Source organism: Musca domestica, unplaced genomic scaffold (assembly GCF_030504385.1).
Source record: "Musca domestica strain aabys unplaced genomic scaffold, Musca_domestica.polishedcontigs.V.1.1 11, whole genome shotgun sequence".
Classification (NCBI taxonomy): Eukaryota; Metazoa; Arthropoda; class Insecta; order Diptera; family Muscidae; genus Musca; species Musca domestica.
This window is the reverse complement of record NW_026712133.1, coordinates 1,900,050-1,924,176: the sequence shown is the minus strand read 5'-3', so window position 1 is coordinate 1,924,176 and position 24,127 is coordinate 1,900,050. Positions and strand designations below refer to the sequence as shown.

General features: G+C 37.8%; 1 protein-coding gene across 1 annotated transcript; it reads left to right on the top strand.

Moving 5' to 3' along the window:
* Positions 1 to 14,582: 14,582 nt before the first annotated feature.
* On the top strand, positions 14,583 to 23,392 carry LOC131805987 (uncharacterized). The gene is made up of 2 exons (XM_059129827.1): positions 14,583 to 14,814; positions 21,753 to 23,392. Exon 2 carries the CDS (start codon positions 21,754 to 21,756, stop codon positions 22,972 to 22,974), a length of 1,221 nt encoding a protein of 406 aa, XP_058985810.1. The 5' UTR covers positions 14,583 to 14,814; position 21,753; the 3' UTR covers positions 22,975 to 23,392.
* Positions 23,393 to 24,127: the final 735 nt, after the last annotated feature.

Sequence of the window (24,127 nt, the reverse complement as noted above, 5' to 3'; positions counted from 1 at the left end):
TGGACTGATATTTCTCATCAGCAGAAGCAATTCCGTCTGAGGTAGTACCCTCAACGGTTATCAGATAATCGAGATACTTTTCGTAAGTATCCTTCACTTTGTACCACAAGTCCTGAAGTTCGGTGTTTCGAATTTCTAAATTGAAAACCGTGTGAGTTTCTGCCTTAATCAATTTAAAAGCAGCGGCAAATTTGACAACATTATCGGATGCCCGAATAAATTGAGTTAGTGGAGTGACCGACATGGTTTCAGAATTCGAATTCGACAAATACTAATCAAATATTCAGCTAAAATGAAGCACAATGACGCAAAGTCTTATTAAGGAAGCCCAAAAATAAACGGCGCAAGTTTAAAATTACAAAGAAAAACTAATTCAGCGGAGAAATAATTGAAAAACTTCCCAAAATTTACCAAAGAAATAGCAAAATATATCAGGAAATGCTAATAAAAGAGTATATAAATATCCAACTAATAATCAAAATATATTTAAATTGGCGATATTTATCAAAAATTCTGAAAAAGTTCGAAAAATAAGGAAAAATTATAAATTGTCGGTGTGTGCCGAGTGTAGGGTGCACGTATTTCCAAATGACATATATTGATATGTACACGCGTACTAATAATTTCTTTAAAATGAGCAAACCTTTTAAGAAAATTTCTAAAATATCGATATTTTCCTTGCACAAGAGCACAATAAAAAGTACATATAATATGCCGAATGTAGGGTGACAAAAATTAAAAAAGTCCAAAAACACTTTTTTATCAACAATTATCAAAACCGAATTAAAGTTATTCTTTCAAAATTTTATTTTTTTAAAATTCACAATTTTTCTACTTGAACCCACTGTGCAGTGGTGAATAACGAATACCGCACAAAGAAGAATAAAACACAAGCAGTGTTTGATGGTCGAACGGTGACGGGGGTGGGTTAACTACCACACTACGAGCTGACCAACGGCAATGATCGCAACGGATATCGCACAAAAGAAAATAAAACACAAGCAGCGTCAGCAGAGCGCTCAGTGTGTGTGGGTAAGCAACTGCCTCGTTACAAACTAACCAACGACGACGAACCAACAGTGAGAGTTGGAGAAATAAATAAGTTGTTGTTATAGTTGTTGGTTAGTAGACTGACGCTAGAAAAAGGCGCTTGGAATTTTAGGGATTATTGTTATTGCAATGACAAGACAACATACCAACGAAAATGACCAAACAGTGTGTGTTGGGGCGAGGTACGGGGGGATTTAGCAAGTGTTGGTATGTTTGTATGTTTGTTAGAAAAAGCGGCACTTGCAATGTGGTGATTTTATTCTCGTTGAGAGTAATACCGAATTGATGAGATGTAAAAGAGATCACTCAACAATGCAGAAATGTGTGGAGAATATTGCAATAACCGAAAACAAAATTATGCACACTACAGCGGCAGGTTATTTTACAAACAGAAATATATTTCTTTTTGATAAATTCGAATTATTATACACAAATTAAACGGGAAGTTCGATTATTTCGCAATAAAATGGAAAATAATGCGAATAAATCTCGATTGAAAGGAATCTTTAATAGATTTTTCAGCAAAATAAAATTGTTGTGGACTGTAAATTTAAAGATACCGCGACTAAGGGTGAAACAAAGGCGACCAGTACCGCGAAGCAAACAAAAACTAACACTTTTTCACTTGTTTTTCAAAAAATAAAGCACTCTAAGCTCACAAAACAAAATTAACTGAACTTACGTAACTTTTTTGATGTTGATGATGATGAATAAAATAATGATGTTGATGCGGTGGTGCGATTTATGAGGGGGGATGTGTGTTTTGAGTTGATTCCTTGGCAAAAGAGAACAAAAAACTGCAATTAATAATCAGGCAAACTTCACAACTTGGCAAATCCGGCTCGATGCGACCAAAATGTTTATGTAGAGTAATGGGGGAAAAGAAACAATAAGAAAAATAAAACAAATAGTATTAATTTCTTTTCTTGCAAAATCTGCTGGTTTATTGAATTGCTTTTGATGTGTTTTCGACAATAAGTTTACCTCTTTTCAATGTTGTGTGTTGGCGACAGTGGCCGTGTTGGGTATTCTCTCAAAGACTAAAGACAAGTGAACGCCGAGGTTCTAGGTGACCGCTGAGGGTCTCATGTCTGTCTACTAATACAACTACAACTACTTCCAATGAGAGCATGTGTAACTAGGTGAGGTTACCGACAACAACCAATGCCCAGCGACGATCCGCTCACTACGGTCTCCGCCAGGGGAGTTGTAGAGGAGATGCCTGTGCGCCAATCAGCATCCGTGATTGATCGAGCAAGGGAAGTTGAGGGACAAAGTATCTAACTTATACAAGGAGCGTTGGATGATATGTATCCTCAGGAATTACAAATGGAGGACTTCTACAATGCGAAATATTTAGGGAAGATGAGAAAATTAAATCTAGGAGTCGTTCCTTACCATTGAGTATAAAATTTACTTGGTATAAACAAAGTTCATAAGAGGGTACATAATCTAATTTATTATCACCCGAGACCCAAGAAACATTAGGAAGATTAAAATCACCCATGCAAATCAAAGTAGAGTTATCTGTTAGCAAAGAGGAAACTTTTCCAATAAGATCAGCGTGATTTAAGTAAGTTTCAACCCCTGAATTAGGTGTAATATAAGAGCAGGTTATATATATTGTATTACCAAAGACTATTAGCTTTGCACAAACAAATTCATTATTTGGGTCGACAAAAATATCGACAGCTTCCGAAGGAATCGAGTGGTGGACTGCAATCAGAACCCCACCACCTTTTGTAATCAACCTGTCCTTTCTGAAAATTAGATAATTATCGGGAAATATTTCTGTATCAAGAATATCAGGTTTGAGCCAAGTTTCAGTAAAAACAATTATTTTATGTTCACAGTATACACTTTTAAGAAAAACATTACTCAATTTAGTGTTAAGGCCTCTTACATTCTGATATAGTATAGATATGACATCATTTAGTTTTTTGATACTGTTGGAATATTCACAGATCTAGGGGTTTTTGTACGTTCTCTGAAAACAAATTCCTTTACTAAGGCACCATCAGGCCAAAACGAGTTACTGACAATAGTATTTACTATTTTGCGGGGCACATTTATTTTAAAAGAGGAAATTTCACGTCGTTGAGAGGAACTAAATTTGAATACATTTATATCGTTGTCTGACAGATCGGTTATTTTAGATTTCACATAGTTACGAATAGCATCAGTTGAAGTATTTGGGTGCAGCCTAGATAAAAATACAGTTTTACGAGGCGCAACAACAATTAACTGATTAGAAAGCGGTTGATTAAAGTCTTCATTTAGATCAACTGTAGGGTTTAAATGTGTATCATTTACTACGATAGTAGGTGGGTTGGGAGTATTTTTTGCAAATGACGTTGATGAGGTTTTTTTCCCTTCAGTGCAAGAACTAACGTTCGGTGCAGGAACAGCCGGATGTGAGTCACTACTGCATTGAGTATAGTTCTCAGAAGGGGGGTTAACCACAGTAGGAGAATTTAAACTTATTAAGTTATCAGGGTCTGAATTAGTGGAACCAAGAGTACTAACAACGCTAGCGGACTTTTTCCTTTTAGGAGAAACATCTAAAAATTCAAAGGTATTAACCATTTTTTCAATTCTATCGAAATTTTGTGATACAGAGTTAAAACTTTTTTTAAGGTTTAGAATTTCAGCTTTAGTGTCCTTAAAAAGACGATGGAAATTTATCTCTAAATCCCTACAATCCAGACAAGACCAGCGGAGTCCTTTAGATTTATCAGTGATAAAGTCGAATTGTCTGCCATTAAAACCAGCGCATTTCAAATGCATATATTTATCACATAAATAACACGTGATAAGACGTTCAGTAACGTTTTTAATATTGCAATCCTTATAAGAGCAAGCCATTATCAACAGTTACAAATAGAAATGTTATTAGCTTTAGGTGTAAACGACAGAGTTTAAAGTAGAACTGTGTGAACGGTATTGTTTTTTGTAATTAAATAAGCGCCTGAAAGTATGCTCAGGAAGAACGAAATTTAGTAGGACGTAACACAAGACGAGTAAAGCACAAACGTCAAAGTAAAACAAAAACAAAGCTACGAAGAACAAAGCAAACAAAAATGAAAATAAACTGTGTGGATGAATAAACACAAATATTAGAATTTGCGAAAACACTTAAAAACACAAGTTTAATCAAAAACTTCACTTTCTTCAAATATTTTTTTATATATTTAATAAAATTAACACTAAAAAACACTCAAAAATGCACAATTAACCGGGCAAATTTATTTTTTATAAATTTAGTTTTGGAGACAACACAAAAACACTTGTAATCGAAACAGAGTTGCCAGACTCAATAGAGAACAATATGCTGTAAGCCCACCATGAAATGGGTAGCAAAATGTCTATCAAATTGCACCATCTGCATTTTCATTTGGACAGATTTTCAAGAAATATTAAAGTTCAACAACGATGCATAAAAAAACAAAATCAGCATCCTTTCTGACTACTGGTGGTCTTTAACTCGCAGTACTGACTGCGAAGTTCATAAAAGGCAAACGAAGAAAATCGTTTTCCTGGCCTTTGGTGCACTTTTATCACACTCAAAACACTGTAAATTTTTTATATGTTAACCGATTTCAAAATTATTTGATTTGTTCAAAGGAAAAAAATAGTGGAAATCCGTTTATAGAAATAGAAGTTATGCACGTATGAATATGAAACTCCTAAAATCAATTTTCGAATTGACCCATAACAACCAAACTCACACTCGTTACAAACCAGAATTGTAACATTATAAGCTTTCAAAAACTGGAAAGATCCTTAAAATCGGTTGGGAAACCACGAGTTGTATTTTTTGGATTTGACATAGGAATAGTTTTTAATTAATCAATTAATTACCAGCTTTTATATGCACATATATATTGATCGATTACAGATATGTGTGATAAAATTTGTCAAAAAATGTGTTTGCTAAATTATATTGAAATCGGTTTCATATACATTTTCGGCCATTTTCATCTATTTGATACACCAAACACGTTATATATTTATTTATTTTTTTTCGTTCGTTCCCACGCCTCTCACTCCCACCCCTGTCGACCGAGGGGGCGACCACCCCATACGTAGGGACCGCGTATACACAAAAGACCGGAAATGGTGGGTTAGTGGTGCCACTAAGAGAAAGAAATTGAAGCAACATATACAAATATAACAGTGCAATTCATATACAAATATAACAGTGAAAATAATATATTAAACAAAGACTACTATTCAAAGGCTGGTGTCTATTGTTTCCGCAGAGGGGATTGTAGACTAGGTGCCGTAAAAATGAAATTAAAGATTCTGGGTCTACTGATTCTGCAAAGGGAGATGTAGAAAAGGTGCCGCAAAAATGAGCTTTTTAAAATAAACAAGTTTAAAGCAGTAAGTTCGGCCGGGCCGAACTTTGGATGCCCTCCACCATTTGTAAAGAATTTGGAAATAAAATCCTTAAAAAATTCTCTAAACATTTTAAAAATAACGAATATAGCCGTTATATTTGTGTATATACGACGTGGACCTATATAGGCATTGTTTGTCATAACTCATTACCATATTCAAATTCGAAACTTGAAATAAACGGTGAATAATGTAGCTAAAATCATCAAAATATCGTATATAGGGAGGTGCCGTTATATCGGAGCTATACGAAGACCTGGACCTGCATAGATAATTTGAAGCTTCTATTACGAACTTGAAATATGACATCTCAAACAATTTCGGTGAGTATTGTACTTAAAATCGTCAAAATACCGAATATAAAGAGGTACTGATATATAGGGCTTATACGAAAACCTGGACCAGCATAGACAATTTTCTGTCACAGACTGTAGTATCCATTACGAACTTCAAATACCAAATTTTTAACAATTCCGGTTAATAATGTCGCTAAAATCATCAACATACCAAATATAGGGAGGTACCGTTATGTGGGGGATATATGAAAACGTGGACCTACATGGCCCATTTACGAACTTACTGCCTACTGTAAAAATAAACATATGTGCAAAATTTTAGCCTTCTATCTCAATTCGTTCGAAAAACACGCTGATTACAACAGACAGACGGAAATGGCTAAATCGACTTAGAATTTTACGCTGATCAAGATTATATGTACTTTGTTGGGTCTGACATGAGTATTTCGATTAGTTACAAACGGAATGACAAAGTTAATATACCCTCCATAGTATGGTGGAGGGTATAAAAATAGGTAAGTGAATATATACAATCACATGTGGAGAATAGATCTTTTAATAGATTTCAACGAAATACTTAAACAAATACTATTACATAGTATATTGTAGATAACACATAAGGATCTCAATGGGTTCCTGATTGCGAAATTAGTTCATGCGAGAGATAATTTTAACGGTTCAAAATTACGAGTTCTATGAGACGGAATATTATGAGTAACTGGGCGAACTAAGCTTACAAACAATCTTTTGGTGACATATGTATCATCGAACTCTTTAGACCAGCGTTTTATGAAACCTAATAAAGACTTGGCTTTATTAACACATGAAAACGTAGTTTAGGATCTAAGATAACACCGAGGTCAATAAAGGAATCAACATTTTCTAATTCGTATGAACCGATTGTTTACACAAGAATATATTCATTTTAATGTTTACTCCGTTTTCAAATTTGTAACGGACTATCGTGTACAACTGTGTGATATTCATCATACAGTCGTACTGCCAAATTATAACGAGTGACATTTCTATAAGCGCCACTTGTGACATCTTCGCTTGCTCGTTGTTTTCTGACACTTAATCGTTTTTTGGATTACGTCCTAACAACAACGAGCCTTCTCAGCAACATTTAAAAAAAGGTAAGAATATTGTTCTACAACAATATTCAATTAAATAAAACTATCCAATATTTCTATTGGACAAAATACTAAATATTGTTTATTTTTTGGTGCTATTTCAACTTTTCCCCTTTGCTACGCAAACATTTGGTCCATTGCGAGCCGGATAAGTGCAACAATAAGTAATAAGGAATTCTGCTCTTTTTTTTCCAAAAGGTTTGACTACGTCAATACGCAGAACTGAAACAACATTTCCTCATCTAAACATCAACAAAAATAACAAACAGGTACGTAGAGTGCAATTTAGTGAGCGAAGTGTTATATTTATTTTAAAAGAAAACCAAAAAAAATCGCTTTACCTACGGTCCTCCAAACAGTGCCGCGCAGTGTTGTTGTTCGCTTTTAATATTCATATACGAATATATGTATGTACGTAATTATTTCTATTTTCGTTACGCGAATATAAAAATACCAACAAAGCGCATCAACCACTATTCCAGTGATCTGTGTTGTTATTATTCTAAAAAGAAGAATATTAAAGTGATTGGTATTGCAATTTCCAAAAAAAAAAAAAAACAAAAGTGAAACAAAAGAAAATAAGAATAAAGTGCAATAACAATTCAACTACCATTCGTCTAACCTTGAGCGGTCATAAAAAATAACAACAACCACACATCACTGCCGTGCCTAGTTGATGCTCGATCGCTGCTTACGTTGGTAGGTACATACATACGCACGCAGACACAGCAAGCGCTAATGTACGAGTGGTCGTTTTGAAAGTATAAAATACGATATTAAAAAAAAATTAATAAATATTTTTGTGGAAAAATATATATCGAATTTGGAGATTTCGGTGCGTGTTGCGACTAAATAATTTTCGTGCACCCTACATTCGGTATTATCGATTATTTTAAAATATTTATCGATTATCTTATAATATATTAATATATATTAAAATATTTTACAAGTTATTTTTCTCAATTTTTGGAAATTTATTTCGCAATTTTTTGTTAACTGCTTGTCGCTAATTGTGCATCATACAGTCCGTGCACCCTATGATCGGCATTTTTAACTAAAATTGCTATTTTTGAGAAAAAAAACTTAATTTTTTGTGAAAGTTTGGTTATTTTGCAGGATTTTTTAATTCTTCTACGAGATTTTTCTAAAATTTATAAAAATTTGTGTTCGCTCCAATACACTGAGCTAAATTTTAGTGTATTTTCGCTACACTAAGAAAAATTGTTGTTGAATTTTTTATAATATTCGCAATTTTAATACTTTTTTTGCATTGTTTTTTTGACAATTCCGAAGATTTACGTTCTTCTTATTGTTAAATTTACTAAAAATCTGAGATTTTGAAAAAATATTGTTGATATGTTAGCCCATATTAGTGCTTTTCCTTTCAATTTCAAACTAATTTGTTTCCATTTTTTGCTAAAAATTTTTAGACATTCGTCATTTTTGTTTGCTTTCTTGATTTTTAATAATTTTGTAATATGTCGCTTACTCCTCTTGACTTTTTCATCCGAGCAACTGACGCTCTGATCAAGTTCTCTGCATACTTTTCTGACCTACGGGATGAAGACCTTGATATCTATTCGCTTGAGATTCAAGGAAGTGAAGCAAAAGAACTTTGGAGTAAGGTGAAACAGTTAATTGATAAATGTTTAAATTACTTGCAAACATTGGAAGACGCATGTGCAGAGGACATCACTTCAGCTGACAGTAAGTATGATGTCGCTTATAAAGCTTTTCTGCAAGTGTTGTCTGCCATCAATAGAAAAGTAGATGAAATTAAAAATAAGTCTAAAACGTCTGTTCCTCATTCTAATGCCAATCAGCCACCATCTACACCCCGTGTAGATGATGTCTATTCGATCTCTGAAGCTTTACAAAAATCCTCTAGTCATAGGGACATGGATGGCATTTCACTTAATGATAGCTTGACTCATAGCCTTAATTAGCCTCCGTGTGACATAGATGTGTTCAGTGGTGACTTTCTTTCGTGGCCCACCTTTAGGGATTTCTTCACAGCTGTCTATATTAACAATTCTCGCTTGAGCGAAATTGAAAAATTGTGCCACCTTCTTAAGAAAACAAGTGGCGAAGCTCGAGATATAGTCTCTAAGTTCCCATTGATGCATAAAAGTTTCAATTTAGCCTGGAAAGCTTTGAAAGAAGCATATGATAATGTGCGTATTTTGGTAAATAATCAACTAAAAGTTCTATTCGATCTTCCAGTTCTTGAAAATGAGTTAAGTTCAGGTTTGAAAAATTTGCAGCGTGCAATTAATAGTTGTGTTTCCGCTATGGTTATTTATGACGTGCCAACCGACGGTTGGGATCCAATTTTGGTATTTTTGTGTCTGCAAAGACTTCCCCAACAAACAGTTACACTGTGGGAACAAAGCGCCAAGAATAAGTCAGCGCTATCATCTTGGAATGATCTGAACAATTTTCTTACGGAAAGAGTTCAGACATTAACTTGCCTGAGAGATATCAAAGGTATCGCTGATTCCAAGAAGGTTGATAATAAAAAGGTTCGGGCACATTTTACAAATGCTGCCAGTTCTCGTTCCACTAATTCTGCCAATTCAAATCGTCCGTCTCCTGAAAAAACTTGTGTGTTATGTCCATCGCAGTCTCATCATTTAAGATCATGTCCCGAGTTCAAAATCGTTCTATTTCAGATAATTTATCTATAGTTAAACGTCATCATTGTTGCATTAATTGCCTCTCCAGGGGTCATGATGTAAAAAATTGTAGCAGCACTCATAGTTGTGCTAAGTGTAATCGAAGACATCACTCTTTGCTACACCGGGAAGCTTTTCTAGTTTCTGCAAATATTAAACAAATATATGATGGGGTGGTTAGGGAATATATAGATTTAGATCACATGAGATCAGTTTCAATCCCTTCCGCAAACTCTACGGTTTGCTATTTGCCTCACCATGCCGTTATTAATCCAGAGAAACAAACTACCAAATTACGGGTGGTTTTTAATGCATCTAATAAAACTTCAAATGGTAAAAGCTTGAATGATGTGCTCTATGTCGGTCCGACTCTTCAAATAGATCTAGTTCTACTCATACTGAGATGGAGAGTCTTCAAATATGTATTTAATTGCGACATTACTCAAATGTATCGCCAAATTTTAGTAGATTCAGCTCAATTCAGCGTATTCTTTTCTGGGATTCTCCCGACCAGCCTATTCAAGATTTTGAGTTGAAAACGGTGACTTTTGGAGTAAATTGTGCTCCATATCTAGCTATTCGTACTTTGTTGCAGTTAGCAGATGACACCGAGGGTGAATTTCCTCTTGCAGCGCATATCCTGCGGAAATGCATGTACGTCAACGACGTACTGACAGGGATGACGACGTACTGACAGGAACTTAGAAACAGCGCATCTTTCTAGAGACCAATTAATACGTGTCATATCTTCAACTAAATTTGAGTTGCGGAAATGGACTTCTAATGACCGTTCTATACTAGAAGGTCTTCCAGCTGAACACCTAATAGACACTAAACTTTTAGATTTTGTTGAAGCCAGCAGTTCTAAGCCTCTCGGCATTCGTTGGAATGCTCAATTAGATGTATATTATTTCAATCTAAAACAACTTGCTAAAAAATCCACATATACTAAACGAGAAGTGCTTTCTACTATTGCCAAATTGTTTGATCCTATTGGGTGGTTAGGACCTGTTCTAGTTCTAGCATTTGGTTAGATCACATCGATTGGGATGATTCTCTTCCGTCTACGACAGAGGGTGCTTGGCAGAAATTCGTTGAGACGTATCAGAATGTCAATTGCATTCAAATTCCGCGATGGGTTAATTATGTTCCAGACTGCTCTGCCGAACTTCATATTTTTTCTGATGCCTCAGAGAAGGCATATGCGGGGTTGGTATACATTCGTAATATTGCTTCCAACGGTGACATTTCTACACATTTGTTGTCTTGTAAAACTAAAGTAGCTCCTATCAAGTCGATTTCTCTTCCACGTCTAGAATTGTGTGGTGCGGTTTTGGCCTCCGTACTCTTCAAAGCCATTGTCGCTGAGATTGATATTAGATTTTCGAAAACTTACTTTTGGACCGATTCTACGATCGTTCTATCTTGGTTAAAGAAAATTCCTTCAACTTGGTCAACCTTTGTTGCGAATAGGGTCTCCAAGATACAGGACAACGTTGGTCAAAATGTTTGGCATCATGTATCGTCAGAAGATAATCCTGCTGATTTGGGAAGTCGCGGACTTACGCCCGCTGAATTGGCTTCTTCACAAATTTGGTGGTACGGACCACATTGGCTCCGTTTAAACAGTTCTGAATGGAGGTTACGTGACTTGTCCGCTCTTGATGGATGTAGAAATTCGTGCGGTCAAAAGTCATTTTCCTACTTCGAAAATTTCGTTGATGTTTTAGACAAATTTTCATCGTTAGATAAGGCTTTACGAGTCGTCTCTTTAATTTTTATGTTTTTTTACAAAATACATCCCTCTTCTACGGGTAAAAAAAAATATTGTTCAATGACAAGCTCCTTCGAGCTTCGAACTGAAAAATATTAAATTAAGGCTGATTGTTTTGGCTCAAAAAGCGTATTTTGCCGAAGAATATAGTTCTTTATCTAACAATAGGTCCTTAAATTCAAAAAGTTCGATTTTGTCCTTGAATCCGTTCCTGGATGATGCAGGTGTTATGAGGCTAAATGGCCGTTTAGTTTGATCACCTACTCTCTCATACGCAGAACGGCATCCTATTTTGCTTCACTATCACTGTAAATTCGCTAGTCTTCTTGTTGAAAAAATGCATTTAATTTCCATTCACGGTGGAAATCAATTAATGTTGCGTCTTGTTCGCAGTGAATACTGGATTCCCAGATTAACTTCACTCATTCGCAAAGTAATTAGTAATTGTAAACCTTGCATTTTAGAAAAGAAAAAAGCTTGTACTCAGATTATGGCTGCTCTTCCCCCGGAACGAACAACTATAACGCGACCATTTGCCACTACAGGTGTCGACTTTTGCTGGTCCCTTTGACCTTAAATCTTTTACTGGTCGCAGCTGTAAAATTACGAAAGGTTATGTTTGTGTTTTTGTTTGCTTTTCTACGAAAGCAATACATTTAGAAGCTGCCTCTGATTTGTCGACGACAACATTTCTAGCAGCATTTCACAGGTTCATTTCGCGACGCGGATGTCCTAAGACTGTCTTTTCTGACAATGGCACCAATTTCGTTGGTGCTTCTCGAGAATTAGAGCGTGAATTCAAATCACTTGTTCATGAAAGTCGCGATCGGGTATGTTCCGCATACCAGTATCAAGAGCTTTCGTGGAAGTTCATCCCGGCTGGTGCCCCACATATGGGCGGCCTCTGGGAAGCTGCGGTGAAAAGTTTTAAAAAAACATTTTCGAAAACACGCTATAAACATTATATATACTTTTGAAGAGTTCTCTACGGTTCTCGCTTGTTTAAATTCTCGACCGCTTTGTCCGATGAGTGATAGTCTGGATAGTTATTTAGCTTTAACTCCAGGTCATTTCTTGGTAGGATCTCCTATCTTATCCCCTCCGGAACCATTAATACAAGAATCTCCCTTGCGTATCGTCCATCGGTATAGAAAACTTAAGGCGCTTACTCAACAGTTCTGCCTTCGGTGGAAAGAAGAGTATTTAAAAAGTATCCATAAACGCTATAAATGGAAATTTGCGCAGCGCGATATACAAACGGACGATTTAGTTGTAATTCGACAAGAACAATTATCTACAACATCGTGGAAATTAGGTCGGATCATCAATGTTTTTCCCGGTACAGACGGTCGTGTTCGTGTCGCCGACGTAAAAACTGAAAATGTCGCTTTGACCAACTAGATGTTTGTTTCCTCGCTTTTTTTGTTTCCTTTATTTTTTTTCTCGTAGCATGGAAAATCAAAACAAGATGGTCGCTACTCTTCCTGACTATGAAGAAGATGTCCCCATGTCGGATGAGGAAAGAGATGTCGATGATATGGTTTTGGTTCCCCTTACGGATATTGAACTTGCTCCCAATTGTTGCACTGGTACCAATGTTGTTGCTGCCGCTACTCATAATGAGCCTGCTCTCGCACCTTGTGCTGCTGTTATTCAGCCTGAGGCAACAATGCAGCCTACGGCCGGGATGTCTTCTGCGCCAACCACTCCTCGACGAGGAATTACACCGGGTGGTTCAGATAGACGCTCTGACGGCAAAGACCCAGTGGCGACGCCGAAAGCAACTGCGAGCTCAACGGGTTCCAGTAAGCGCCGCTGTAGTTGGTGTCACCAAAAACACCATCTTCGGCAATGCGGGCGTTTTAAGAGGCTCAGTTTGGATAAGAAGATCCGAACCGTGGTCAAGCACTTGTGCTGTTCCAATTGTTTTTGGACTCGGACCACTTACTTCGTGATTGCCGCAAAGATCCAGGCTGCAAGCAATGCAAGGGCAAGCATCACAACCTGCTCCATCCAACAACTTTCCCAACAAAAAAATAACAATAAAAACAATAATAATAAAGATAATAATAATAATAATAATAATAATAATAATAATAATAATAATAATAATAATAATAATAATAATAATAATAATAATAATAATAATAATAATAATAATAATAATAATAATAATAATAATAATAATAATAATAATAATAATATTAATATTAATAATAGTAATAATAATAATAATAATAATAATAATAATAATAATAATAATAATAATAAAAACTACGTTACATAGCATGGCAATCCAACCTATTATCACAATAGGGCCAACTATCGTCACTCAATTGGTTTCCCACACAAAAATAATACCAGTCCGAGCAATGCTGGACCCATATACAGGTAGTAGTCAAATCTGCAATTCGCTGGTCAAGCCGTTGCGACTGAATACCACCCCAGTCGGGTCCGACCGGTTTGCCCAATTTACACTGGTCTCGACCTTCGACTCCGCCCAACGATTGTTGGTATCCGCTCGGGTTACAAATTTAACCCATCGTTTGTCCCCAAACCAATCTGCCTCGGAATCGTTAAAGGAGCACTAACAAGGTATGATGTTAGCGGATCCGCAATTTTTTAAATCGTCCCGAGTAGCCGTGGTGTTCGGTGCCGAAGTGTACCCTAAAGTGATGAAGACCCAGGTATACTCGAGCCCTGGATTCCCATGGGCCCAACTTACCATCTTTGGATGGGTCTTGTCGGGTCCATGCCCAATGTGATTTCTTGCTGGGACACTTTTGCCAGAAGAGCTTGCCCGTGCCTTATGACCGACGGTCTATTAATTTATTGCGCGGCAATGCGCCGCTTGCTCTCCGAGCTCAATATTTAAAAAAAAAATGAATATAAAAATATGAATTATAAGAAAAATTGTAAAATCAATTTATATTTTTTGTGTTTAATTTACATTGGTAATTATTTGTTTGTAACGTTAACAATGGGTTAACGCATAATTAATTTGTAAATGATTAACCTCGTTTAGATCTGTCAACATAAATGTAAACAGATTTCAACGAGTGGCGAATGGCGCCAAAGCCTCCACCTTCCTTCATGTTTTGATCGTTGGTTTACTCTCGTTCCTTCTATCGCTCGATACGAAGTCGCGCTCCCCCGCTATTGTGCAAATCAGGTAATCTGTCTTACCAATTATTATTATTTATTATTATTATTAATAAATACGGCCTTTGCCATTACTCTTAAAACTAAAACCCCCCTATTGTGTTTTTATTCTATTTTGTTTGGTTGAGCTTTGCATCTTTCCCCGCATTGGCGCAAGCATTGGTCCATTCGTACCGGATTACGAACGAGCTGTTGGTAAAAGAAGTAATCGTTTTCTTCTTTTTTTCTTCTAATTGCAAAGCATATCATCATCATCACCATCTATACAGTCCACCACATCATCTCCTTAACATCATCATCGTGTTTCTATCAAAAACAATCAGGTACGTACAGTGAAAAAAGTGCCGGTGAATTTAAATAAATAATTTTCTTGAAGAGAAAAGAAAAAAACAAATTGTGTAAAAACAACAACAATCGCGTCGTTGATATTCCTTGTGGCCGTCTTACAACGCGTCGCTTACCCCGTCCCCTCCGTCTAGTTAGCAAATATTGTTTTGCCGACGGCAAATTGAAAATAAAGAAAAATCAAAATAATTGAAGAAAAAGTGTATTTTTTGGTATCTTTGTTGAAAATAAAATATTGTTGTGGGGTATCATTTTAATGTGCATAAAATTCCCCATCGATTGGTATAATTGAAATTTTAAAATTGTTAAATTTTTTGCAAAATTGCATTTTTAAGATTTAAAAAATTATTCACAAATCACCCCCATAAAATACACTTACTTCAATTACGTTGGTTTGTTTGTTGTTGTTGCGCGTTAGCGGTCATCATTTGTGCTTAGTCGGTCAGCCGCTTTACACACACACGCATACATACATACGTTTGGTATTGTCTGTTGTGTTACAGGTGACCCTCGATAAACGCAACTTAACATATTTTACAGGTGAACCTCGATAAACGGAACCAACATAAAATATTAAAATTTTTCAAATTTTATTTTTGATTATTATTGAATGATAATTGGGTGTCAGAAAACGACGTTTTTGAAAAATTAATAACGCGTACACCCTACGATCGGTCAATACGACTTTTTTAAATAAAAAGTGTTAAAATTGATTTTTTTCGTTTGGAATTTCAAAATTTTAATTACTTTTGGAGATTTTAAATAAAATTTTTATTTTTTAAAATTTATTTTTTGAGAATACGCTACATTTGGTAGTTTGATTGCCTAAATAGTAGGTTAACTGTGGAAATAAAAATAATAAAATCTCAATATTTTCGGTAGAAAATAATAAAAAATTGAATATTTTGAATTGTTTGTGCGCGAAAATACGGTTTTTTTTGAAAACTTACACAATTTAACGAATTTTTTATTATTTATTGATATTTTTTGGATATATATTTGAAATTTTTATTATTTATTTGAACATTTTCACATATTTTTCATTGTATATTTGCATTTGGTTGCTAAATATCTCATCGGAGATTACAATTTTGGTGATTTTAGACCGGTTTTTTGATATTTCACTATTGTGTGAGAGGTTCAAGGCATTTATTTCTCGGAAAATTTCGATTTCTTTGGCCCTATAGTGCGGTTTTGTTAGATTTTCGGAAGCTTTTCGGTATTTTTCTTGAACTTTGGAAAAACTCGGTTGATGTTTTGAAACTTTTGGAGTTTTTGTACAAACTTTTGTGTTTTCTTCGTATATTGTGCGAAGAAGAATCAGTAATTCGTGGATTTTGTATAAATTATCTGAGCAAATCGTGCTTTAGTCGTTCCCTTCTTGCTTTTTGTAGTACAGATTTCGGGAAATTTATTCACAATGTCATTCACCCCAATTGATATGTTCACTAGAACTTCGGATGCGGTCATCCAGTTTAATGCTCGTTTCAATACGATGCGTGATGACCAGCTCGATATTCATGCGCTACAGTCTCATCTTAGTGCATTAGAAAAACTTTGGACGCAAGCACAGGACAAATTTGAAAAGTGCTGTGATTATATGATGTCGTCAGTAGAGACGACGAAAGAAGTTATCGATGCGGTTGATCAGAAATACAATTCGTCATTTCAAATCTATGTCGACTGCCAGTCCGCAATTAATAGAAAGCTAGGGCAATTCAAAAAATATCGTACTTCCTCTATTAATGGTAGTCTTTGTGGTTCGGTTGCTTCGTTGATAGAAACGCCGGGCGAGACTTCAGCTAAGTCGCCCATACAAAACTCGCAAGCTACGGGCAACAATTTGAGTACTTCGACTCGTGCTTCCCGCGAAAATCATTCGCAGATACAAACTCCGCTTTCCTCTATTGTGAGAAATAATAGTGCCAGTTTTAGAACTACAGAGGAAGTTTCTCATTTGGATTGTGTCCATAATCTTGCCCTACCGCCGTGCGATACGGACATATTTGAAGGTGATTTCCACTCATGGCCAACATTTAGGGATTTGTTTACGGCTATATATATTGTTAATGGTCGTCTTACCGACGTTGAAAAACTTTGTCATCTGGTTAGAAAGACTTCTGGTGAAGCTCGCGAGATTGTATCGAAGTTCCCCTTAATTAATCGTAGTTTCGAGCTCGCGTGGAAGGCTCTAGTTGAAACTTATGATAACCCTCGGCTACTGGTTCATAACCAATTGAAAGTTTTGTTTGATATTCCGGTCCTCTATAGTGAGACTAGTTCGGGATTAAAGTCGATCCAACGTGGTATCAATGGATGCCTGTCTTCGATGTCCGTGTATGATGTCAATACGGAAAATTGGGATCCGATATTAGTATTTCTGTGTCTCCAGAGATTGCCAAAAATTACTCAGACTCTTTGGGAGCAGAGTGTTAAGGATAAATCTTCTCTTTCGTCCTGGAAGGACTTGGATGCCTTCCTCACTGAGCGCATACGTACGCTCATGTGCCTCCATGATATGCGTGCTACAGATCAGTCTAAGCGGTCAAATAATAGTAAAGTTCAAGCGCATCATTCAAATATCAGAATTCCAGAGCCACCGCGTTCTCCCCGCGCTTCGAAAAGTTCAAATTGTTTAATTTGTCAAAATCAGCGTCATAAATTGTATGACTGTCCTCGCTTTAAGAGTTTCACACCTGCTGATCGATACAAAGTAATGAAACGTCATCATCTTTGTATCAACTGTCTTAGGAACGATCACGAAGTTAAGAATTGTGATAGCAAACGTCGGTGTTCGAAGTGTAACAAGTCCCACCATACGTTGTTGCATCGGGATGATATTACCTCTAGTAATTCAAATCGAACTTCCACTGTTACTAGCAATGCCCCCAGAAATTCGAGTGCTACGCCTTCGACTGTCCCCCCTAATTCAGAAAATTGCGCGCCAGGCACATCCGCCGGTTGCTTGCCCCGACAAGTATTTCATGCCGCGCAGAACAAGGCTGTACTCTTAGGTACCGCAATGGTGAATATTGTTCATCTAGGTGTTTCTTTTCCTGCCAGGGCGTTAATAGATCCTGCTTCCGAGTCCTCTTTCATTTCAGAGAGACTCCAAACTCGTTTGAAGCTTCCTGCGCGTTCTACGAATGCTGTAATTTCGGGAGTTAGTTGTTCACTCTCGGCCACTGCTAATAAAGCTTGTCGTATAAAAATTAGCAGTCCTTTCGACCCTTCGCTGAAATTGGAAACCAACGTTTTAGTTTTGCGTGCCATTTCTGGAAATCTTCCCTCGTTTGTGGTTAATTCCGACTTAAGGTCACAAATTCCCGATCTTCGCTTGGCAGATGTTAACCTTTTTGAATCTCGTCCCGTCGATCTGCTGTTAGGTGCTGATCTTTATCCAAAAATATTGTTAGATGGTTGTCGTCCCATTTTGTCTGGAGCATTGCTTGCTCAAAATACTGTATTTGGTTGGCTTGTTACGGGTCCTGTCCCAGCCACACAAGTTCGAACATTTGCCACTACTGTCGATGTAGCAGAAGAAGACAAAATCCAGCAGACCCTTTTGCGATTCTGGGAAATCGAAGAGCCTCCTAAACGCAAAATATTATCTCCATCGGACCGTTTTTGTGAGGAGAATTACGTCCGGACTACTCGTAGGGACTCAGAGGGTAGGTATATAGTTACGCTGCCACTTAAATCTGAGAATAGCGCTATCGGGTATTTGGGAGATTCTCGCGCGAACGTCCTCAAACAATATTATCGGAATGAGAATTCTTTATTGAAAAAGCCTGAATTAAAACTAGTTTACGACCAGGTATTATCGGAATATTTGGAACTTGACCACATGAGGCCGGTACCCGCAAATACTTCTATGGATGTCCTTTCGTGTTATCTACCACATCACCCCGTCATAAACCTAGCAAAACAGACCACGAAACTTAGAGTAGTGTTTAATGCCTCAAATAAAACGTCGAATGGGCAGAGTCTTAACGACATATTGCACATAGGTCCAACGTTACAACAAGATTTAGTTCTTTTGATCCTCCGTTGGCGTATCTTCAAATTCGTGTTTAACTCGGACATTACTCAAATGTATAGGCAAGTTCGTGTAGATTCAAAGCATTCGCCCCTTCAGAGAATTTTGCATCGGAATTCAACAACAAAACAGGTCCTAGACTACGAACTACAGACAGTGACGTTCGGTGTAAATTGTGCACCATATTTAGCGATTAGAACGCTTCTTCAACTGGCCGATGATACTGAGTCAGAGTTTCCCCTCGCGGCGCATATATTGCGAAAATGTATGTACGTTGATGACGTTTTGGCAGGAGCTCATGACATCGAGACTGCATTGGCAGCTAGGGACCAGTTGATTAGGGCACTATCGTCGGCAAAGTTCGAGCTGCGAAAATGGACAGCGAATAATAGAGCTATTTTGGATTGCTTCCCCCCTGAGCATTTGGTAGATGCTCAGCTTTTATCGTTTGTAGAAGCTAGTAGTTCTAAACCCCTGGGTATTAGGTGGAATGCGCGTTTAGATTGTTTCTTCTTCGAAGTGAGTCCTATTGTCAATAAACACTTCACTAAAAGGGAAGTTCTTTCGGCAATCGCGAAATTGTTTGACCCTGTCGGTTGGTTGGCCCCTGTGATTGTTAGGGCGAAAATGATAATGCAGAAGATTTGGCTGGACAACATTGGTTGGGATGATCAACTTCTGGCAGCTACTGAGGCTGAATGGAGAAGTTTTGTCGAAACATATCCGCATGTTAACTCGATTAGGATACCTAGATGGGTTCAATATGTTCCAGGATTTTCTGTTGAGCTTCATGTCTTTTCCGATGCCTCGGAAAAGGCATACGCGGGGGTAGTATATATACGTGTCGAGTCCCCCGATGGAAAAATCTTCGTTAATTTGCTGTCGTGCAAAACGAAAGTTGCCCCTTTGAAATCAATTTCGCTTCCTCGCTTGGAACTTTGTGGAGCAGTTTTAGCATCAGACCTATTGAAAACTATTGTGCGGGAAATAGATCTGGAATTTAATCAAATTTATTGTTGGACAGATTCGACTATAGTTCTTGCCTGGTTGAAGAGAACCCCCTCTACTTGGACGACCTTTGTAGCCAATAGGGTGTGTCGAATCCAAGAAAATGTTGGCAATTATAATTGGTACCATGTTAAATCTGAAGATAATCCTGCTGATTTAGGAAGTCGAGGATTGTCTCCGATAGAATTGTCAGCCTCCCCCCTATGGTGGAACGGTCCTAGTTGGCTAGGTAAAACTAAATCGGAATGGTCTATTCGTGATCTGGCTCCGATTAGTACTGCAATGGAAATGCGCCCCGTTAAATGTCACTTTGCTTTCTTTCCGTCGACATTTAAAGAGATTTTGGAAGACTTTTCTTGTTTGCGTAGAGCTCTTCACTTCATTGTATACGCCTTTCGATTTATTCGTCAAACACATCCCCGGTATAGAAACCATTACTACTATCCCACTAGACGCATTTCCTCGGCAGAGATTATTGACGCACGTAATTATTGTGCAATTACGGCTCAAAAAATATATTTCGTCAGCGATTATAAGAATCTGTTAGACAAGAAGGCGTTAGATAGTAAGAGTTTGTTGGCTCCTCTCAATCCTTTCCTAGATGACAATGGTGTCATGCGAATGAATGGTAGACTGGTAAATTCGCCCACACTTGCACCTTCGGAACGTAATCCTATAATTGTCCCCTATAGGAGTGCCTTTGCTCTACGGTTGGTAGAATATACCCACCAAAAATCTGTCCATGGTGATATCCAGTTAATGATGCGAACTTTGAGGTTGGAATATTGGATTCCGCGTATGAAAAGTTTGGTTCGGCTGGTTGTTCGTCGCTGTAAAGTGTGCCTTCTGTTGAAGAAACGTGCTTGCAGTCAATTTATGGCTGCCCTTCCCCCTGAGAGAACAACTCTTAATCGACCTTTTACAAACACTGGTGTGGATTTCGCAGGTCCGTTTGATGTAAAATCGTATCTAGGTCGGTCTTGTAAAATAACAAAGGGCTATGTATGTGTCTTTGTATGTTTCTCTACAAAGGCAATTCATTTGGAAGCAGTGTCCGATTTGTCGACTGCTAATTTTTTGGCTGCGTTACATAGATTTATTGCTCGACGTGGTTGTCCCCATTCCATTTTTTCGGATAATGGAACAAATTTTGTTGGAGCATCGCGTGAACTTCAAAGAAATTTTAAAGATTTCCTCCAAAAAAGCGCTGACTCCGCCTCCTCGTCTTTATCAGACCAGGGACTATCATGGCATTTTATACCTGCCGGTGCCCCTCACATGGGAGGGTTATGGGAAGCTGGAGTCAAGAGCTTCAAGTTACATTTTCGGAAGCAATCTCGAAATTTAAAATTCACGTTTGAAGAATTAGCCACGGTATTGGCTAGGATCGAAGCTTGTCTTAATTCTCGGCCGTTGTGTCCAATGTCGGATAATCCAGGAGAAATCGTTGCATTGACGCCAGGTCACTTCTTGATTGGTGCCCCCTTGTTAGCCCCGCCTGAACCTCTCATCACAGAGCAACCATTAAGTCTAATTAATCGGTTTAGGAAAGTTCAGGCCCTTGCCCACCAGTTTAGTTTAAGGTGGAAAGATGAATATCTCAAGCAGTTGCATATGAGATATAAGTGGAAATTTCCCCAAAGAGAAATGGCGATTGGCGATCTAGTCGTTGTTCGTCATGATCAGCTTCCCCCAACGTCGTGGAAATTAGGGCGTATAGAAAATGTTTTTCCGGGCACCGACGGTCATGTTAGAGTCGCGGACGTTCGAACGGAAAACGGCGTTGTAAGACGGCCCATTACAAAGTTGGTCGTTTTGACCGACCACACTCCCGCAAACGAATAATATTGTTCTCTTCTCATTATATAGTATGTCGGTGAAAATCTATTCGGAAGAAGAACTTTTGAATGTTGATGACGGTTTTGATTATAATGAACCTCGTCCCACCGATCCCCAAGCTGGAATGTCGTCAGCTGCAGTGGAAGCAGCCCTTGTTGAGCCGATCGCGGCTGTAAAAATCTCAGAACGTGGGTCCGAATCCGATAAAGCGGATTCATCTGCGGCCCTCGCTGAACCGATGCAAACCGAGTCCGAATCCATAGCAACGGATTCATCTGCGGCTCCGGTTCTTGATTCACCCCCCAAAAATGATACATTACAAACCGAGTCCGGATCTTCGGGTCCATCTGCGGCTCCGGTTGCCACACCTCATTTGGAGGAGTCGGAAAAGAATTTAAGGTCCGAAACCCATAAGGTTTCATCTGCGGCCTCACATAAATGTCGACTTTGTGATCGCATGCACCCGCTGGATAGATGTAGTGACTTCCGGGTTATGAATGTTGACATGCGACGTCGCATTGTCCTAAAATACAATGACTGCATACGGTGTTTATCTAAATCCCACCAAGCTAGGGACTGCCGAAGCAAAAGAAAATGTGCCGTATGCAATGAAGAACACCACACCCTCCTTCATGAAGACACGAAGACCGTGGTTAAACCCACTAATAATCGTCAGCGTCGTCCGCGGACCGAGTATAGGTATCGGTCACGTAACAGTCCGTATAGTCGTCCGTCTGATAACGCTCCCCCCTCGCAGATAGGATTGGTCGGCTTGTTGTCCCTCCAAACAGGTATCTGCCTATCCCCGACTTTGATAGTCAAAATTATGTCGTCCGATCGACCCACTATTGTGAGGGCGGTTTTGGACCCGTGTAGTAGGCAGAGTCAGATATGTTCCTCTTTGGTGCATAATCTTCGACTCCCTACTTCTAGAATCGAAGGTAGCCAAATATGTCGGCTGACCGTTAGTTCGATCTATGACCGGAGTCAGTCCATTTCAATTGTGGCTGTGGTAACCAATTTGGACCATGCGCTTACGCCTACAGCGGTAATCCCCGAGCGCATTCGTGACTCATTTTTAGGTCTTCCTTTGGCAGATCCCGATTTTAATAGGCCTGGTCGGGTGGCCTTGGTACTCGGGCCGGAAGTTTATGCCAGGGTCGTAACTCATCGGGTGCAAGCGACGCCAGGGTTGCCGATAGCCCACTACACCATATTTGGGTGGGTATTGTCGGGCATATGTAACATATAGTGTTACACAATGTTTTTTGAAAAAAAAAATTAAATGAATTGAGAAATAAAAGAAAAAAAATTGAATTAAATTGAAATTGAATAAAAAAAAGTTGAAAAAATGTATTTATTATTGTATTTTAGTTACAACATCTCAATATGTTGCAAGGTGGGCGGCATGTTTAATTTACATTGGTAATTATTTGTTTGTAACGTTAACAATGGGTTAACGCATAATTAATTTGTAAATGATTAACCTCGTTTAGATCTGTCAACATAAATGTAAACAGATTTCAACGAGTGGCGAATGGCGCCAAAGCCTCCACCTTCCTTCATGTTTTGATCGTTGGTTTACTCTCGTTCCTTCTATCGCTCGATACGAAGTCGCGCTCCCCCGCTATTGTGCAAATCAGGTAATCTGTCTTACCAATTATTATTATTTATTATTATTATTAATAAATACGGCCTTTGCCATTACTCTTAAAACTAAAACCCCCCTATTGTGTTTTTATTCTATTTTGTTTGGTTGAGCTTTGCATCTTTCCCCGCATTGGCGCAAACATTTTGTATACTTAATTTACATTGCAACATAGCAAGATGTTTCAAGGCTGGCGGCAATGTTTACACAAGAATATATTCATTTTAATGTTTACTCCGTTTTCAAATTTGTAACGGACTATCGTGTACAACTGTGTGATATTCATCATACAGTCGTACTGCCAAATTATAACGAGTGACATTTCTAAAAGCGCCACTTGTGACATCTTCGCTTGCTCGTTGTTTTCTGACACTTAATCGTTTTTTGGATTACGTCCTAACAACAACGAGCCTTCCCAGCAACATTTTAAAAAAAGGTAAGAATATTGTTCTACAACAATATTCAATTAATTAAAACTATCCAATATTTCTATTGGACAAAATACTAAAAATTGTTTGTTTCATTTCTATTTATTTTTTGGTGCTATTTCAACTTTTCCCCTTTGCTACGCAAACACCGATAAAGTAGTTAGAATGTATTGGCTGAGATCTAAACAAGGAAAAAATTTTGCATTTCTTAGGGTACATAATTTTGAGTGCGGTTAAGGTGCTGGGGAAATCTAACAATAAACAATAAATATTCTAAAATTATATATTTCCCAGCCGCCATACAATACCACTTGTGAACAATTGGGTGA